This window comes from Phaeodactylum tricornutum, chromosome 4 (genome assembly GCF_000150955.2).
Source record: "Phaeodactylum tricornutum CCAP 1055/1 chromosome 4, whole genome shotgun sequence".
Taxonomy (NCBI): Eukaryota; Bacillariophyta; class Bacillariophyceae; order Surirellales; family Neidiaceae; genus Phaeodactylum; species Phaeodactylum tricornutum.
In genome coordinates, this window is record NC_011672.1 from 355,445 (window position 1) to 372,435 (window position 16,991).

Sequence of the window (16,991 nt, forward strand, 5' to 3'; positions counted from 1 at the left end):
GCGGAATCATCCTCAGACGATGACTCACCGACACATTATTTCCAGTGGACAGAAACCTCCAACAGGTACTCTCGCTACTAAAAGTCGCGTTGCTTCAGCAAAATTCGTCGAAGATGAATTTTCCAAACAACTTTGGGCAGAGTTTTGCTTCAAATGTTTCACTGCACGCTGCTTCTATAGTTCAACACGGACCAGAACAAAATGATAGAGGGCCGATAGATCATCACTGTTCGCCGGAAACTGCGCCTCGCGGAGCAGCAGCCCCCAGCCAAAGTGGCCTGGCAGGAGCACCGCCCCGTCCTGTGAGTGCAGGCGCAAGTAGCATGACCTCGTCTACAGACCAGTGGTTTCTGGAACACTTGCGCGCCATCTTTAACGCAACGACCAGAATACCGACGGATAGCAAACCAGCTGCTTTCAAGGTTTCATTTCAAAGAGAAGTTTCCCTTCATTTAAAAAGCTCTACATCTGCCGACTTCCGACCAGACTTACATGATTTGCAACGCTATATTCTGTCAAATGGTGGTTTATAGTACCATTTGCTATCGAGGCTGATGTACATATGCCTTGATGATCCTATCAGTAATGTGAGCTCAAAAAGTAACAAAAGTTTTACGAAAATTTTTATATCAAAATTGACAATCAGAATCCCCTTTGGGCATGCCTCTTCAAGCTCAGGCTTCAATTTCTTCTTCCTGCGCAGGGACAGTGAGGGTCGCCTTTTGCACGACATCGTCCTTGCCCCAAAAGAGGCCGGCATGTCCCTTGATATTAATGAAGACCGACATCAATGCTGACGCAAGAATTGAATATCCCATGATATTGAATGCCTTTTCGTAGCTAAGTTGACGGAATCCGAGACCGAAGCAGACCGCACCGGTGTTTCCTCCAGCACCGACGATACCCGAGATGGATCCGGTGGACGCGGGGTCGACATAAGGGACAATTCCGTAGGTGGCACCTTCAGCAGCTTGTACGTTCAACGAAAAGAACACCATGACAGCAATGGCAGCTCCAAGTGATCCCGTCTGCGCGAAAACGAGAACAAGAGCTCCTTCGAGAGCAAGAAAGATCGTCTGTACCCAAATACGGCCGCGCATTCCCATCTTGGCATTAGCCTTGTCACTGGCAAAGCCTCCGAGGCCACGAGCGAAAAGGTTCATCCATCCAAAAATCGAGGCAATGGCGGCAGCCGATTCGGTTGACTGACCAAATTCATCCTTGAAATAAAGGGCGGCGGCGTTATTCATGGTCAATTCGACTCCAAAGCAGCACGCGTACTGGATGAACAGAACCCATGTATTCAAATTCAATGCTCCGGAACGGAAAGAAGCAGCTGCAGAAACCTCCGGCATGGTACCGTGTTTCTTCATCTCGTCGTAATTTCCCTTGGGAGCATCATCACTGATTCGATAGACCATGATACCAGAAGCCATGGCAACAATAGCCGGGACCACGCAAACCGTTCTCCAGGCCTTTTCGGAATCTCCGTCGAAAAAGACTTTAAAGAGAGGGAAAAGGGCTGATCCCATGACAAGCTGTGTGACGCCACCTCCGAGGTTACCCCATCCGCCACACAAGGCGTTTGCGGTTCCAACAACCTCCTTTGTGAACATTCGGCTCGACCAGTACTGGCAGGGAACGAAGGTAGCTCCCGCGACTCCAATAAAAAGTCGGAGGATGGCGAGACCGGTAGCGCTGTTGACGAACCCTGTGCACGCCGTGGGAATGGAGGCGAAACAGAGAATGAGCATGAAAAGGACACGGGCACCGTACTTGTCGCACATGGGTCCCATGACGAAACGCATCAAAATAGTGCCACCAACACCGACAATGGAGGAGGTCCAAACGTCTTGTTTCGTGATGCCAATATCGTCACGGATTTCGGAAAGCAAAGGCGCAATGGCAAACCAGATGAAAAAGGCGATGAAAAAGCACCACCATGCGCAATGGAAGGCCCGCATGTGGGGCCGAGCAAAGCTACAAAGTCTGATCTCGCTAGCCTTATCATCCTGGTCAGGATCAGTCTTGATATGGTAGGAGCTGTACTTCTTCCACTCAGACTGGAGAAAGCAAAAAATAAGAGAAAAATTGACAGTGAGGTCTTGACACACTCGTTTCGACGAAGGAACCAAGGAATCATTTTACTTACGGGTTCACCAGACTCAACTGGGGTGGGCTTATCGTCGATATCGGACATATTTGTGTTGTCAGGTGTTGTTGGTATAAAGCGTTGGTTTTGTTTGTTTCGAAGGTCAACAAGTTGGGCTGTCGAAAAATTGTGAGCAGATGATGGCGAAGTGAGCAAGTGTAAAAAGGATCCAAACTTCGGGCCCAGAATTGCGCTCGTAATGCTGGATCGGCAGACCTGCCGGTTCGACGACTCTCGGTAGACCAAAATGCCGGAGTTCGGACACCAGCAAACGCTGACGGTGAGAATTTGGGAAAAGCCCCTTCGGACGCGTGAGCTTGCGCTAATGAAGATCAATAAGCACTAACCCGGATTTGAGATTCCCTTCTGCGTGGCGCTCTAGGCTTCCGGACTTTACAAAGTTCCGGAATTAAGAAGTCTCCAGAAGAGCGACGTGGGTAGAACGTAATCAACGGAAACAGGCAAACAACGAACGCATGAAGCACCGAGTGACACGAAAAGAAAAGCCCTTTCGAGCCCTCAGAAGCGGATGTTTCGCCGACATATCCCTTTCAGAAAACCTTTTGAACTATTTTAGTAATTGAAGAAAAAGCTTTCTTGGCTTTTTTAAAGTCCGTTTTATCCTGAGGGTGGAAAATTGGTCACTATTTCTTGTTACTTAATGTTTCTAAAATGAAAACGTAGTTCTCATGACTCTCTCTCTCTGTCAACGAGGCATTGATTTTACAAAAATACTGTACTGACTGTCCTTAGGTATGGGCAAATGAAGTATATTTGCCAATGCAAGGTTTGTTGTCGAACGCGCACTCTAAACATACTTTTTTGCAAACTTGGTTTCAATTCTGCTGGGGACAGGAGCATCTAATACATATCTTGAGGTCATGTGTGGGAGAATTCACTCACGTATTTGGTTTTTTGACTGCGAGTGGATTGGACTCGCTGTCAGTTCGCTACGTCGTGCATTGCTGCCCTTTTATTTTTTATACAGAGGACCTGACGTTGACGAAAAGGGCTGGATCTATCTTTAATGAAGCGAGTTTGATTTCCAACAACAATACGTAACTACTTAGCAGTTATGGACAATGCATGCATTGTTTGTAGTCTATTGACTGTGGATACAATTATTCACGACTTTTTCACTCAACGCAAACGAGTGTGCATAACACAAACCCTGAGTAAAAATTTCGTCAATACAGGATTGGGGAGGGCAAGGAATAAATTGCCAAAATGGTTGGCAAAATATTTGTTGTTAGCTACAAAACTCCAACTCGTGCTAGCGAGGCTAGTTGGTCAAAAGCTCATGTGTGGGACATGGTATGCTAACTATGGCATAGCCCATAAAACCATACTGTAGCTATTTTTAGCGAGATAAATGGAAGGAGGACACGGCTAATTCTAGCCATTCTTTTGGTCGAACTGGTCCAATCCCACTTATTTGTCGACCAATAAGAATGTGAGAAAGCTGGGAGAATACTATGATTGGCCAAAATCTGTCAAGGAAACTTAAGTAAGAACAAAGCATCGGTAATGAACGGTCCCGGACGAGCGTCTGCCCCCCTTCCATCTGAATACTGTGCGTCAGTGCCATCAGTAGAACGGAGCAGCCATCGCCACAAACAGCCCCCTGGCGGTCATGAAAATCCCGGTTGCTCTGTTTTTTTACCGATACAATAAACCAAATCACCATGGCGACGTCGATCTTCAGTGCAACCTTTGCCTTGTGCAGTCTTTTTCTTCTTAGTGGACAAGCTGGTATGTTTTGAGAATTAGCATCAGCAAATAGGTAGATTCGTTTGGAAATGGTGGAAAGTCGGCCAAGATATGTGACATCATCCACTTTGCACGCTATGATGTCCTCCCATTCTGCTGTTTTTATTGTATCCTTTTGTACCGAGATCTCAGGGAATTTTTTGTAGGAAGACACTAGGCTACGAATATCGATTCCATTATTCATTCCTTTCCATACTTTGAGCCAATTTCCACATCTAGCTTGAGTCGTTCTTTGGAACGAGTTGGATAGGTTTCTAACTTTGAATTTCTTTTGTTTTCAGATGCGTACAGCTCATTCGTCCCCCGTAGCAGCAGTTTGGTGGTCCCCCGCAGTACGGGTAGTCTTTACATGAAGATTTTCGACTGGAAACGGCGGGGAGCAGACGAAACCACTCTCAACGATCTCGACAACACGGAGTTCACTCTCGATAACTTGAAGCCTGCCCCCGGCAGCCGCCAAAACAAGAAGAGAAAGGGGCGAGGTATTGCTGCCGGACAAGGTGCTACTTGTGGTTTCGGTATGCGTGGTCAGAAATCTCGTTCTGGTCGCCCTACACGCTCTGGTTTTGAAGGAGGCCAGACCCCTCTGTACCGCCGACTTCCTAAGTTTGTTGGGCGTGCCACTGGACCGGGTCACACTAAAACCATCTATAACATCATTTCAACAGACTCTCTCGAAAAGGCCCAATCGGGAAGTACCGTCAGCTTTGAATCGCTTTTGGAAAACGGCCTCATCACTAAATCTAAGTTTAAGCTCCACAAGGTTGTTTTGGGAAAGGGTGAGAGTGCTGTGGCCAGCAATCTTACTGTACAAGCACATGGATTCACAAAGTCTGCACAGGCAGCGATTGAATCTGCGGGAGGCAAATGTGAAGTCTTGAGCCCTACAACCAATAAAGTTCTGGAAGCAGTCTAAGATCTTAACGAAATTGAAACCGAAGTCTCTCTTTATTTGCGTTGCGTCTGGTATCTACTTCTTGGACTGCACCGAATCCAAATCATCCCTAGTTGGAAGCAAGGGATACGTGTTTCGTGCGTCACTAAAAGTTGGAAATCGAGAACTAAGCGGACCGACTGTGAATGAAATGATAATTCAAAAGTTGACAACAATTCATACGAGTGAGGTGTCCCTTTTGATTTATTCCACTTCAGTCTGGCTACCGCTGCCCTTACAGTTAAACCGTGTCCATTCAGCCAACAGCTCCTTCTTCCGTCCAGGTCTCATGTACACGAGAAGCTCATCATAGCGCAAACCTTCTAAATCTGGGACTTTCCTCACACATTTCGAAAGACTGAACCCCAAAAAAATTCTAAAGCGATGTCCTCATTTTCTACGGTGTCTGATCGCGCCTTAACGAATTTGCACATCATCCCTAGCTCTGCCTGCTGACGAGCATAAGCAAGAGAGGTTGTATAAAAGAGAAACATTCATCTTTTCATCGTTATGAATTTCAAAGAGTGGTTTGCGCAGCGCAAAGGCAACACTCTGAGAAAATATGATTAATGTCACTAAAGAAATGTTTGCTTTCTATCTTTTTCTACGTCTTGGGGCCTTCAGCAGTGCTAATGAACTATGCCAAACAAGTTACGAACTGTACGGGTATACGGAAATTCATTGATAAAGCTATCTCCGACTACGCCGATCCTTTCCTCCTCCCTTCACTATCTTTCTACCTCCAGGACTTCCCCGTTTTCCGGATCCCTTTGCCGTTCGGAGCAACGCATCCAAAGCCTTCTTGTCAATGACTGGTTTGTGATCAATGTAATAGCCAACACCCAGTTTACCCCGCCGGAATACGTATCCTCTCTTCGAGTCTTGAAATTTCTTCGATTCGATAAATTTCTGTGTTTCGCTTCTGCTCTTCGTCTTCAATGATTTCCTTTCTGGTGTGGACTTTGTAGTCTTCATTTTTGTCGTATCGCTCGTTATTTTCTTTTCAGTCTCCACTGATTTCGGGATTTCTGTGTTCGACGCAGCGATCGAGTTTTCTGCGTCAACGGATTTTGTTTCAGATTCGAGATCGGTTGCCTTTCCGCGTCCGGCGGATTTCTTGTGAACCGGCTCTGCCTCGTTCTCAATAGTGTGAGACGCTCTTTCGGACTGGCTTCCATCTTTCTTCTGTTTTTTGAGAGCTCGCACAAGGGAACTTTTCGTTGGATCTTTACGTTTCTTCTGCACTTCCTCCTTTTTAATTTGGGACCTGTCATCGTGCAAAGTGTCTTTCCAGGCTGACGATAACCTGGCAAGTCTTGTGATTTCAATGAGTTCAGCGGGTGTTTTGTTGTACACAGGAAGGGCGACGCTATTCGGAGTCTTGATAGAAATAGATCGAATGTTGGCCCATTTGCGAGGAAGATTTGCCACCGCATTTTCCGTAATAGCTTCAATGTTTTGAACCAATTTACTGGAACTCATAGCCGTGCTACCGGCTTTTACAGTTATACACGTGCCCTCCGAAAGCGACATGTACGTTGCATTCAGCGCATTGCGAATAGCAAATGGTAACGCTTCCTTTCTAGTCAGTCGAACTGGAATCGGCAGCTTCTTAGCCTTAAAAAATTCCTTGCCAAGTGCCTTCGTAAGCATAGGCAAAATACGGTCGTCAGCCATGAACACATTATATTTTGAAAGCAACTCACGGCGTTGGCTGAATTGGGCATGCTTCTTACGCAAAGATTCAAGACCCAAAACTTTTTTCACGTGCTTCATGTGTTCGGAGTGAGTACGAATCATGTCCTGCACCCATAACTTGGACTCCTCCTTTACTATCAAACATATCTCGGGTTCTTCCAGACTGTCATCGTCAGAGTTTTCTTGACCGACCTGGAAAATTGGATGAGGAATCATCACACGAATAGGCTTGGGAGAAGGTCGAACTGGCGCGAGCTCCAAGCCAATCTGTACTTGGACTATCGTGTCGTTTCCCATCAACGAGAGCTTTTCCGATTCGTCAACCTTCTTTTGATGATGCGTGACTAGCGCGGCGACTGCTTTTCCCAGTAAATCTGAATCGACCTTTTTATGTACCTTTCCATTGATCGGAATTAGCTTAGGATTTTTCATGGTCTCCGTATTCGTCATGGATATTCGCTGATCTCCCTGAAAGAACTAGGCCGAGATGATGGAAAGTAAACAATAAGCAACAGAGCGATACTGCTAGTGTAGGAAAGCCGTTTGATTGATTTTACAGTTAGCACAAAGTTTCGACTGGCGACCAAGAAAGCTGAAGTCTTGCCTTCAGCCGTAAATTTGTGATCGAAAAGTTCGCGCCTTTGGGGCTCTATGATTCCCCACGCTCGCAGAAACTATTCATTTAGAGTAAAAAAGGCAATCATGAAATAATACTGACAAAGAGCGTGTTTACTCCTGTTCCATCTGTGGTAATTGACAATTTTGGATGGTCCCGGAAGATGCTATTTGTACAACTCTACAAGTATCTCTCATGACTCATGACAATAAGTTGCCAAAATCAAACGGAAAGGATCCCTTCCCTCTTTGCCGACTCCAAGAAAACAAAGCCATAGAACCAACAATAAAATGCGTGCATTCTAGAGTGAAAGACCCGATCAATAATGCTGACAGAATGCTCATCCTAGTAATGCAAACAAGCACAAAATCTGTATTTTTTGTGGACGCTTCAAAAGCGCTCTCCCTGATTCATTCACCTGTCAGACGGGTGAGGGAAGACGCCCTGCCCTATTGGACATATCCGGGTTTCGAGGTTTTCAACGGCAAAAACGTTGAGATTGCGATTGCACAAAACAAGCTTCGGCGTCACCGAGCGGCTGCCCACTATACGGCAAAACGAAGCCCGTCGCTGGAAAACGTCGACGGTCGTCATACAGTTGATGGATGTGTACTCTTAAATTTTAAGGAAACTCTCCACCATTACAGAAAAAATACATTCCCATTATTTTCAGCGGGCGCATACATTCGTCGTGGCATCTTGTTAAAAGTAAGTTCGACCATTGATCTCGGAATAAGCGACCTGGATTGACGTCGGACCTATCCTTGACACGAGCAGAAGATTCGGCAAAGGCCGAAGAGCTACCGATCGAACCACCGAAATTGAAAGGTCGCTGACCAAGTTTTGCCGTTCAATAAGTTATTTCCCAGTACGCTTTGACGCTTACGATTACAAATGGCGGAGGAAGCAACAAAGGAAAGCAAGAAGCGCCTGAGGCCGGATCGTGAGAACCTTTTTTTGGCGAAGCCGGAATCTGGAAAGCCTGCCAAGAATTCAAAGACGGACGCCACCATCCCGAAGATGGACGCGGTCGAAACTACTCGACCTTTTCAGCACACCCCTCCGGCTAGGTACAATGCGCCATTAATTCCTTTCACGGTTATGATGCCAAATCCTTATTATAGCCAAATGTTCCTGAGCGGCATGCCCCCCTACCAAGCAGCGCTCAGTAGCTCAAATGCTCCCAAACAAACACCAGAAACTGTACTTACTGTTAATGGCGAAAGAAGCGAGCAAGTGAAAAACGATGCGATTGGTAAAGCGACACTGAACAAATCAAAAGGAGAGAAGAAAGATGTTCCATCTACTGAGTGGTTCAACAATTCAATTTTTTACCCGCCTACCATGACTCCCATGCAAGCAGCACAAAACGTCCTGCCACAGTTTCTAATGGTACCTCGCCCTACGTTTACATCACCTGGGTTTGCTTCTACGCAGGGATTAATCAACAAAGGAGTTCCAATTTCTTTGGCCTGTGACACGGAGCAGCTCTCGGAGTACCAGATCTTAATTCGGCATCAGCTTGAGCTTTTTGAGGCTGGACCGGAGGATGTAGAATCCAACACACAAGGACGGAAAAAACCTGTAGTTCCAATGCAAGTAGGACTACGCTGCCGGCACTGTGCTACATTTCCTCTTCGGGCACGAGGCCGAGGTGCCGTATACTATCCATCTAAGCTGTTCGGCATCTATCAAGCCGCTCAGAATATGGCTGGCAGCCATTTGTGCAATTCTTGTCAGCAGATTCCTTACAATCTAAAGCAGGCAATCAAGAAGCTGCGAGAGCGACGCGATAACGCAAGTGGAGGGAAACAGTACTGGGCAGACGGGGCTCGCGTTCTCGGGCTTTACGAGACCGACGCTGGGCTGAGGATGAACGCCCCGGTACCTAAACCTGATGTTGCTTAGCGCAAAATGTGTTTTCTGGCTAACATGTAAAAAGAATTTCCCTCGTACTGTTAAGAGCTACGTTCCCCTGTAAGATATATGGCTAGAAATCTCAGGTATAGCTACCTGTTTATTTTGGTTCACGAGTGCGGTAACTCGGTTCTAACATTCGTACTTACGCCAGACCATGCCGATACTCTAGTGTCATGGGGGCCACCACAATCCTTGAGAGGCATTTGGAGAGGAAGTTTAACCTCGCTGTCAGTCAGGGAAAACCTGAGGGGGAAAACTTATTCCATCTTTGCGGCATCACCCATTCTTATGTCTAGCCTGAGGAATGCAGCGGGGAGGGATGGCAAAGGAACCTTTGAAGGTTTTTTCGCGAACGGCTTCGACTTGACCGGGTTTTCGTGCACAAGAAACAGAAGCCAGGAAAGCTCTGGGGCAGCGGCCGCTTTCTTAGCTGCTAAGAAGCGAGAAGTCGATAGTAGAAAGCAGCATGAAGAAGACGAATTGAAGTTGCAAGCAAGAATTGCTGAAAAAATTAAGCGTGAGATTTTAACGGAAAGCCACACAATAGACGAACCTCTTCGAGCTCGACCTCCGTGCGGCGAAAACGCTTCGGCCTCCTTGCTTCAAAACGATGGTATTTATAGCACGTTGGCGTGCATGCATTCATGTGAAAAAGGCGATATTCATACTAAGGTCAATAGGTATTCCTCCAAAAGACCTACCCGAAATGGAAGTGTGCGGAAAAAAGAACGGAAAGCTGTTAAAAAGTCAAAAAAGTCTAAACACTAGCGGATGTTATTATTTTTGCTCTCCCTTCAGATCAGAAAACCACGCGAGCTTCGTTTTAGTTTTCCCTTTAATGGGGAAAAGTGGCTGCGCCTTTCCTGTTGTTGGATCAGGATTGAGTTGCCAGGTACGCGTAACGAGAGCAGACGCAACAGTCAACCAAACGAGTGTGAGCCCGAGTACTTTCCCAGCCATTTGATTGACACGGAAAAATTCATAAGCCGCAAACGCCTTGGATAGCCAAACGCACAATACGCCGAAGACGGCCACTCCGTAGCGTCGTTCCACATTGTTGATCGTATTCCAAATATCGCCGATCGAGAGATGAAGAGCAAGAGATAGAATAGCAGGGACAGCGTAGCTTCCCGTAGTTTTGTATATCATTGCAGAAGACACAGCACGAATAGGGCCGATGATCAAGAGCCACACAATAGGAAACACTATCCCTGGGGGAGTCCAGGTGGGCATCCTGCGTTGCAACCCGTCAATTTCTAGATTCTTTGGTTGTGGACGGTTGTTGGCGAGGGGATTGAGGGCACGGGATTTCAGGGCCGCAACGTAAAAGAGGAAGCAATTGGCAATAAAAGGAACCTCAACGCCAAAATTTACCACCATAACATCCAACCCAGTGAATGCGATAAAGAACAAAGTCATCTGTATAGCCAAAGCGGCACCATACTTCAAAACCGCCCCTGTGTCAAACTCACCTCTGGTTTGATGCTCCCTCTTGTCGAAAGCGTGAAGTGCGGTCGATCGAACGTCGAAACGATTTGTGAGCTGGCGGATTTCCAATGAAACGCGATTTGAACGCGACCAAACGCCATCATGATAAATCGACGGGGGTCCACCAGATGCCTTCACGTTGTTCCTACCTACTGAAAATCGAAAGGCAAAACTACGATGGTAACAGTAGCAAAGAAGTATTCCAGAAAGTTGTCGCAGGTTCATTGTAAGATATATTTGGTATCAAAAGCTAGGAAAACAGTAAATTTTTTGTCATTCGAGAGAATGAAAATAGGCGTTCTACAGTCTGCAGGGACACTGATGAGGCGACGCCTTGGCCTTTGACAATCACTCCACCACGCACAAAGTCGTATGATTAACATGTAAAAAAGAGACGGATTAACATGGCAGTAATCTCCATGTAGAGCTTCTTCAATATTAAACTATTTGAATTTGAATCGATATCGAACCATTTCCAAATCACGATGTTTTTCGAAATACTGTTAGCTGTGTTGATCAAACTCCTGGTAAGGACAACGTCTCACCAGAAGTTCAATCGCCTACTGCTAAAAGACAAGTCGCTTCCGTCCCACACACAACGAATCACAGCCCCACAGTCCCTACGAATATCCAAGAGTACAATGTAGACTCATAATCTTCGTAGTTCATCGTTTTCCTCAACTGTGATCTCCATCGTCGTTTTGTGTTCTTCAATAAGCTGTATGCTACCTCACTGTCAAAGTTATTAAAGAATACAATTGCCAAACGGTACAGGGCGAAATAAAAACAAAGGATAGGACGAAAAGCTGCGGTTTTGTCTGCAAGTTGAAAGACGAGGAAGAATAGAGATGAAAGGCATGGTCTATTTTGTTGAGATTGCAGCACATAGTCAGGGCACACTGATTCTCTGCTTGAGTACCGCGAGCAATTTTTGATGGCATAGCATCAGTGGTATTTCTTTTGCGAACACTGCCATCACATTGTAAATGATCGTTTGTTCCTTCACATCTCCTACGAGATTCCCTATTGTCTCACAAAAGGAAGAGCGATTATGACAGCCAGGAACGAAAATTACATGCCAGAGGAGATTTTGCCTCCATTATATAATAGAGATGCCAACTCAACCCATCGATTGAGTCGAATGGATCTACAGCGAGCTATAGGCGACGTCAAACGTTTCTTTGAGGCCCGTCTCGAAGAGGATCTAAATATTGTGAAGGTAAGACAATCAATTCCCATGTCGTTGAAATGCAATGAACAATCGACCGGTGCCCTCTATGGTTCGCACTTCTCATGCACTACCCAATTGCTTCGTCACAACAGCATGCGGCGCCCCTTGCTTTTCTACGAGGAACCGGTGTCAACGACGAACTAGATGGCACCGAGTCAAAAAGTGCCGTTCGGTTTAAGATCCCTAATCAAGATATTCCGCGAGGTATCAAGGTAGACGCAGACATTGCAAACCGAGAACGTCCTTACGAGATGGACTGTGAAGTTGTGCAGTCGTTGGCAAAATGGAAACGAGTGATGCTTGGAAGACTTGACTGCGCGGTTGGTGAAGGTATCTATTGCGACTCAACCTCAATCCGCAAAGGATACAAAGGCGATGTGACACATTCAGCGATTGCCGACCAATGGGACTTCGAGATTCGCATCACTAAAGAACAGCGTAATATTGAAAATCTGGTGACTTTCGTGCGAACCATTTGGAGAATCATAAAGGATGCCGAAAGCTATGTCTTGGAAAAATATCCAGAGATCCTTTCGAAAGGCCATCCCACAGCACAGTGGCGTTTGCCTGAAGATATAACAATCTTCACATCTGAAGAGCTGCACGCCGAATATCCGAAACTAGACGCCCATGGCCGAGAAAATGCCGCGGTGAATAAATATGGAGCGGTCTTTATTGTCGGTATGGGATGGCCCATGAAGGACGGCTCCGATCCGGAAGAAGTACGATCTCCTGGCTATGACGACTGGAATTTAAATGGCGACATCATAGTTCGTCACCCCTTAACTGAATACCGCCACGAGTTGAGCTCTATGGGCATTCGGGTGGACAAAGACGCTCTTCTCAAACAGCTCGAATATCGCGAGGTGCTATACGAGAAAGATTTGGATTTTATGAAGGCGGTCATTGCCGAAGAAGTGCCGTTCTCTTATGGTGGAGGCATCGGAATTTCCCGTACGTTGATGTTGCTGTTACGTACGGCCCACATTGGGGAAGTACAGGTTGGTCTTTGGCACGACGCTCACTACAAACAAGCCATTGAAGCAGGGATTGATATGATCCCCGATCGCATCGTCAAGGTCGAGTGAAGAAAGTCACATTTTCAGTGCAAACGTTGCAACAATACATTATACGTGTGTTTCATTGGAGCTCGGTTGAGGCATCGGCACTTAAAGTTAAATTACATTAATACTCTACCAAAAGAATTTCAACTATGTTACTTAAAGGAGTTTACCGATCCCTGGAAGGAGGTTGTGGACGTCTTCAGCCGAGAAAATTTGGAACCCACACGACTCTTACGTGACGACGCAGTATTTCCTGTTACTGGATTTTGGGCTTCTACTTCTACACCCGCAAGTGTTTTCCCAGTACTCGGTACCGACAATTGCGCGGCAGCATCTGCGGCTCGGCGAGCGGCAGCTTCGGCCCGTAGTTTACGAACGTCAATTTTGTTTCCCCCGGCATCTTTGAGTTCGGTTGGGGTCTTTCCGTCCAGTCGTGCTCCATCCCCTGCTGCCAAAGCCCAGTAGTCTACTTCTGGGGCAGCCTCTGGAATGGCAGAATTTCTTTGCACTCCCGTTTGCCCTGCTCGTTCCACTAGCATTTCCGAAGCAGCCGTCTGTTGAGAATCGCCCTCCTCTGGGCGTATGATTTTCCCATCAACAATACGGACACCGGCTGGTTTTTGGTCATCTTCACCAGTGTCGGAAACTTTGGACGTTGCTACGGACGATGCCATTGGACTAGGACAGGCACTGCTTTGTGCGGACGTGGGCTCGTACTCCGGTTCTTTGTACCCTACTGGCGCATCGAAATCCACATTACAGTCCGTTTCAATAATGCATGCTGCTGGACTCGGTTTAACTTCCTTCAGTTCGAAATGGTAGTTTTTGTTGTTGTAGGGAATCTGGATGATATCGTGTGCGGTGACGCAAGAAAAATTGCGAAGCGCGTGTTCCAAAACGGCACGCGGGTTGGAAATTTCCAAAAAGTCGACCGACTGGGGCTGCAGCTTCACAAAGGTTGCCTTAGGTAAACTGACGTTGGTTATAGTGACCAAGGCCGCTTCCTCGATCAACAGATTCTGCATCATCCAGAAAGGAATGTAAACACACCCTTCTTCTGCGGTGAACTCCAGGACCCCGCAGTGAGTCGTACGATCACCGGCCGTTAGTTGAAACAGCATAGGATAATCAACCTGCAAACGCGCTAGCGTGTCAAACGCAGAGGGAGGCAATAAAATCTTGTCGCCTTTCTGTTTTGGGGGAAAGCCAAGAATCGAATTGTTGTGTCAGGAATGCGAAAATGTAGCCATCAATTCCCGTAAAGTATACATACCCCCCAGTGTCGTGAGGTTCAATGTCCCGCTCCGTGCCTCCTCGAATCTCGCCATAACACAATATTGACTTCTCACAATCCCAAATTGGAAGAGATAATACAGTCCAGTACAGTCCCACACTCACGTACCTCCAAATCAGCCTTGTCCGCGTACGCAACGGAATAACAATGGTATTGCTCTTCGAACCTCCGTGGCGGAAAGCCACCGACGCCGCCTCCCATTCCGAACCCTCCCCATCCGTGCATCATTTTTGGATTTCTAGTTGCCGTCGCGTTCGTGCACACGGGCGTCAAAATGAGGTGCAACAGCGAAGTGATGGTAAGGTACCACTTATTCGTTTGCAATGGTTGAAGGGCCTGGAACAAGCGGAGCGTTGAAATCTGGTCTACCGCGTGTCACTACGGCCGGGAGTCGGAACGAACTACGGAGAAGGAACCACCCTCGGAACGGAATTATTTATGTCGTTGGACTGTCTTGACCATTTGGGGGAATGGCGATGTGAATGAAAACATGAGTCACTAATCAAACAGGACTTACTGTAACAGCTAACAGTGTGAGAAGCTAGTTGACAGTGAGTAACGTCAGGCGGGGCAACCTCCCGAACACCGTACATTCTTGCGAATGTGACCACCATGGCGGCACGGCACGGTCACAACACATGGAACGTACACCACCACCAATTCCGCGATACAGAGTGGTTTTCTTCCGCAGATGTTGGATCCGGTAGAAGCAAGTAGTGTTCCCGTTGTGGATGATTCTACGATAAGATCCCTTTCCGACTTTCCGGATCGGAATGTGTTTCGTAGAGAAGACAGGTATCCTGCCTTGAACATTCCGGTCCGACGAACGGCAGAGCTGCGGAAAACCCTTAAGCATGTCCTTTGGAGGCGGCCGAAAACGAAGAATGTTTATGATGACGAAACGGATCCTCAGCGCCGTATTCTGGTACTTGCGAACATCGACGAGGATGCGTTTCGGGACGAAACGGTCCAACGACTCATTCAACACGAGGATTGTCGGAAGGCATCGTACACCGTGACCACGGCGTACGAAAATTACACCGTCGAGGAGATTTTGAAGCAGCTACTACCGAATGAATCCGAAATCCCGTCGGCATTCGAAATGGTGGGCCATTTGGCACACGTCAATCTGCGATCGTCACAATTACCGTTCAAATACTGGATCGGCAAGGTCATGTTGGACAAAAATCAACCCCGGATTCGGACAGTTGTCAACAAATTAGGTACTATTGAGACTGAATACCGGACGTTCGGAATGGAAGTAATCGCTGGCTACCAAGGAGAGAACTGGTCGGTTGTTACGGTCAAGGAAGAAAGATGCACGTTTCGTTTGGATTTCACCAAAGTATACTGGAACAGTCGGCTTGCGGGGGAACATCGACGACTAGTGCAGCAAATACTTAAAGAATCCCAGACCAAACCACTTGTGGTCGCTGATCTTATGGCGGGGGTAGGACCGTTTGCTGTGCCGTTGACGGCATCACATGGTCGAAGGAACCAAGTCACGGTGTACGCCAACGATTTGAATCCAGAGTCGTACAAATATCTTTTACAGAATGTCCAAAGCAACAAATGCACAAACATCCATTGCTACAATCAATGCGGTCGAGCAATGGTGCACCAACTGCAAGCTGAAAATATTGAAGTCGATCACGTGATCATGAATTTACCCGCATCTGCTCCAGAATTTTTGGACGCTTTTCGCGGATATGAAGGAGTGAAACGACCGTGCATACACGTACACTGCTTTGCTCCTAAAGCGTCAGAGGCAACGGACTACCAAGACGCGCTTGACCGTTGTTCATCCGCGCTAGGATGTACGCTTGATCGTATATCCAATGATGTGCATGTACATGTGGTACGGGATGTCTCGCCGAATAAAAATATGCTTAGCGTTAGCTTTCTTCTGCCGGTTGAAACCCAGTCGCTGGTGAAGATGAAACTGCAGCCGTTACGGACAGAGACAAGTGAGCCTGGAGCGAAACGCATCAAGTCTAATTGAAGTAAGTCAAGACTTGGGCTGCTGAAACATAGATTTGCTAAATTGACATGATGGATACGGATAGGTATTAATACGTTTGACTTATAAATCTATTGGAGAGACTCCTTCCCATCTTTCTCGTCATCATATTCTATCGGACAACTACCGTCGAGATAACTCTTGAGAACTTTATTCTTGAATTCCGCGAAAACGTTCTTGTTTATTTTCCGCTCCTCCACCAATCCCGCTGTTGGATGGTATATGTGCGCATACGGTAGACTCGGTACACCCAAACCTTGATGAAGGTATGCATTCTCTTTAGTTAACGGACATTCGACGAACTTGACCTTCGGGTATTCATTCGCTAGCCGCTGAAACCGACTCGAAACGGCTTTGCAGGCACGACACCACGGGGCGAAGAAGCGTACACAGACCAAAAGATCGGGTTCTTCAACCACAACCTTCTTGTAGTCCTCGATCGTAGCGACCTCGCTTATCTTACGGCTTCCGAAGTTGGGCAAGAAGCCCCCCGTCCCTGTCTCGATCCACGACGAGGATACCGTCTCTTCCTCGTCATGCTTCCTTTTTCCGCGATCCTTGTCAATGTCTTCGGCATCTGCGACTACCTGTAAGGAAGCAATGTAAGGCCGTTTGCCTGAAGACCGTGTACTATCGCCGCCCTGTGAAGGTCGTAAGAAAGTAGGTGCGAAAGAGTTGCGGCTGGTAGCCGATGGAAATATCCAGGAGCAAAGCCGTCGGCGACAGAGAAAATGAAAGCGCAAAGTCCAAATACCGACAAACATGTCTCGATGGATGAATTTTTCCGAAGATTCATGAGAATGT

The 16,991-nt window shown here is 46.9% G+C and overlaps 9 protein-coding genes across 9 annotated transcripts; 4 read left to right on the plus strand and 5 right to left on the minus strand.

The window, feature by feature from the left end:
- Positions 1–593: 593 nt before the first annotated feature.
- On the minus strand, positions 594–2,267 carry PHATRDRAFT_26029 (predicted protein). Its single transcript, XM_002178451.1, has 2 exons — positions 2,153–2,267; positions 594–2,063 (listed from the first exon to the last, which is right to left on the minus strand). Exons 1-2 carry the CDS (start codon positions 2,198–2,200, stop codon positions 675–677), a joined length of 1,437 nt encoding a protein of 478 aa, XP_002178487.1. The 5' UTR covers positions 2,201–2,267; the 3' UTR covers positions 594–674.
- Positions 2,268–4,334: 2,067 nt separating this feature from the next.
- PHATRDRAFT_10774 (predicted protein) lies at positions 4,335–4,838 on the plus strand (the record flags this gene model as incomplete). Its single annotated transcript, XM_002178177.1, has 1 exon — positions 4,335–4,838. A coding segment is annotated over one exon (504 nt), but the record flags the coding sequence as incomplete, so codon positions are not given.
- A 1,368-nt stretch (positions 4,839–6,206) lies between these two features.
- On the minus strand, positions 6,207–7,042 carry PHATRDRAFT_26035 (predicted protein; the record flags this gene model as incomplete). The annotated part of the gene is made up of 1 exon (XM_002178452.1): positions 6,207–7,042. A coding segment is annotated over exon 1 (798 nt), but the record flags the coding sequence as incomplete, so codon positions are not given.
- Positions 7,043–7,521: 479 nt separating this feature from the next.
- PHATRDRAFT_44369 (predicted protein) lies at positions 7,522–9,078 on the plus strand (the record flags this gene model as incomplete). The annotated part of the gene is made up of 2 exons (XM_002178178.1): positions 7,522–7,878; positions 8,074–9,078. The coding sequence occupies 2 exons, from the start codon at positions 7,522–7,524 to the stop codon at positions 9,076–9,078; spliced, it is 1,362 nt and encodes a 453-aa protein (XP_002178214.1).
- Positions 9,079–9,867: 789 nt separating this feature from the next.
- Positions 9,868–10,849, minus strand: PHATRDRAFT_44370 (predicted protein; the record flags this gene model as incomplete). Its single annotated transcript, XM_002178453.1, has 1 exon — positions 9,868–10,849. The coding sequence occupies exon 1, from the start codon at positions 10,801–10,803 to the stop codon at positions 9,868–9,870; it is 936 nt and encodes a 311-aa protein (XP_002178489.1). The 5' UTR covers positions 10,804–10,849.
- A 401-nt stretch (positions 10,850–11,250) lies between these two features.
- On the plus strand, positions 11,251–13,018 carry PHATRDRAFT_18911 (aspartate--ammonia ligase). Its single transcript, XM_002178179.1, has 2 exons — positions 11,251–11,797; positions 11,902–13,018. Exons 1-2 carry the CDS (start codon positions 11,630–11,632, stop codon positions 12,895–12,897), a joined length of 1,164 nt encoding a protein of 387 aa, XP_002178215.1. The 5' UTR covers positions 11,251–11,629; the 3' UTR covers positions 12,898–13,018.
- Positions 12,997–14,475, minus strand: hUfd1 (predicted protein). Its single transcript, XM_002178454.1, has 2 exons — positions 14,276–14,475; positions 12,997–14,063 (listed from the first exon to the last, which is right to left on the minus strand). The coding sequence occupies exons 1-2, from the start codon at positions 14,393–14,395 to the stop codon at positions 13,026–13,028; spliced, it is 1,158 nt and encodes a 385-aa protein (XP_002178490.1). The 5' UTR covers positions 14,396–14,475; the 3' UTR covers positions 12,997–13,025.
- A 302-nt stretch (positions 14,476–14,777) lies between these two features.
- Positions 14,778–16,169, plus strand: PHATRDRAFT_44373 (predicted protein; the record flags this gene model as incomplete). The annotated part of the gene is made up of 1 exon (XM_002178180.1): positions 14,778–16,169. The coding sequence occupies exon 1, from the start codon at positions 14,859–14,861 to the stop codon at positions 16,167–16,169; it is 1,311 nt and encodes a 436-aa protein (XP_002178216.1). The 5' UTR covers positions 14,778–14,858.
- A 49-nt stretch (positions 16,170–16,218) lies between these two features.
- On the minus strand, positions 16,219–16,982 carry PHATRDRAFT_44374 (predicted protein). Its single transcript, XM_002178455.1, has one exon. The coding sequence runs from the start codon at positions 16,949–16,951 to the stop codon at positions 16,259–16,261; it is 693 nt and encodes a 230-aa protein (XP_002178491.1). The 5' UTR covers positions 16,952–16,982; the 3' UTR covers positions 16,219–16,258.
- Between the last annotated feature and the right edge of the window lie 9 nt (positions 16,983–16,991).

Coding starts and splice junctions, on each gene's coding strand:
- hUfd1 (XM_002178454.1), bottom strand. CDS start 14,395: ATGATGCACGGATGGGGAGGGTTCGGAATGGGAGGCGGCGTCGGTGGC. Junction 14,064..14,275: donor CGGACAAGGCTGATTTGGAG/GTACGTGAGTGT, acceptor CCCCCAAAACAG/AAAGGCGACAAGATTTTATT.
- PHATRDRAFT_18911 (XM_002178179.1), top strand. CDS start 11,630: ATGACAGCCAGGAACGAAAATTACATGCCAGAGGAGATTTTGCCTCCA. Junction 11,798..11,901: donor AGGATCTAAATATTGTGAAG/GTAAGACAATCA, acceptor TCGTCACAACAG/CATGCGGCGCCCCTTGCTTT.
- PHATRDRAFT_26029 (XM_002178451.1), bottom strand. CDS start 2,200: ATGTCCGATATCGACGATAAGCCCACCCCAGTTGAGTCTGGTGAACCC. Junction 2,064..2,152: donor CAGTTGAGTCTGGTGAACCC/GTAAGTAAAATG, acceptor TGCTTTCTCCAG/TCTGAGTGGAAGAAGTACAG.
- PHATRDRAFT_44374 (XM_002178455.1), bottom strand. CDS start 16,951: ATGTTTGTCGGTATTTGGACTTTGCGCTTTCATTTTCTCTGTCGCCGA.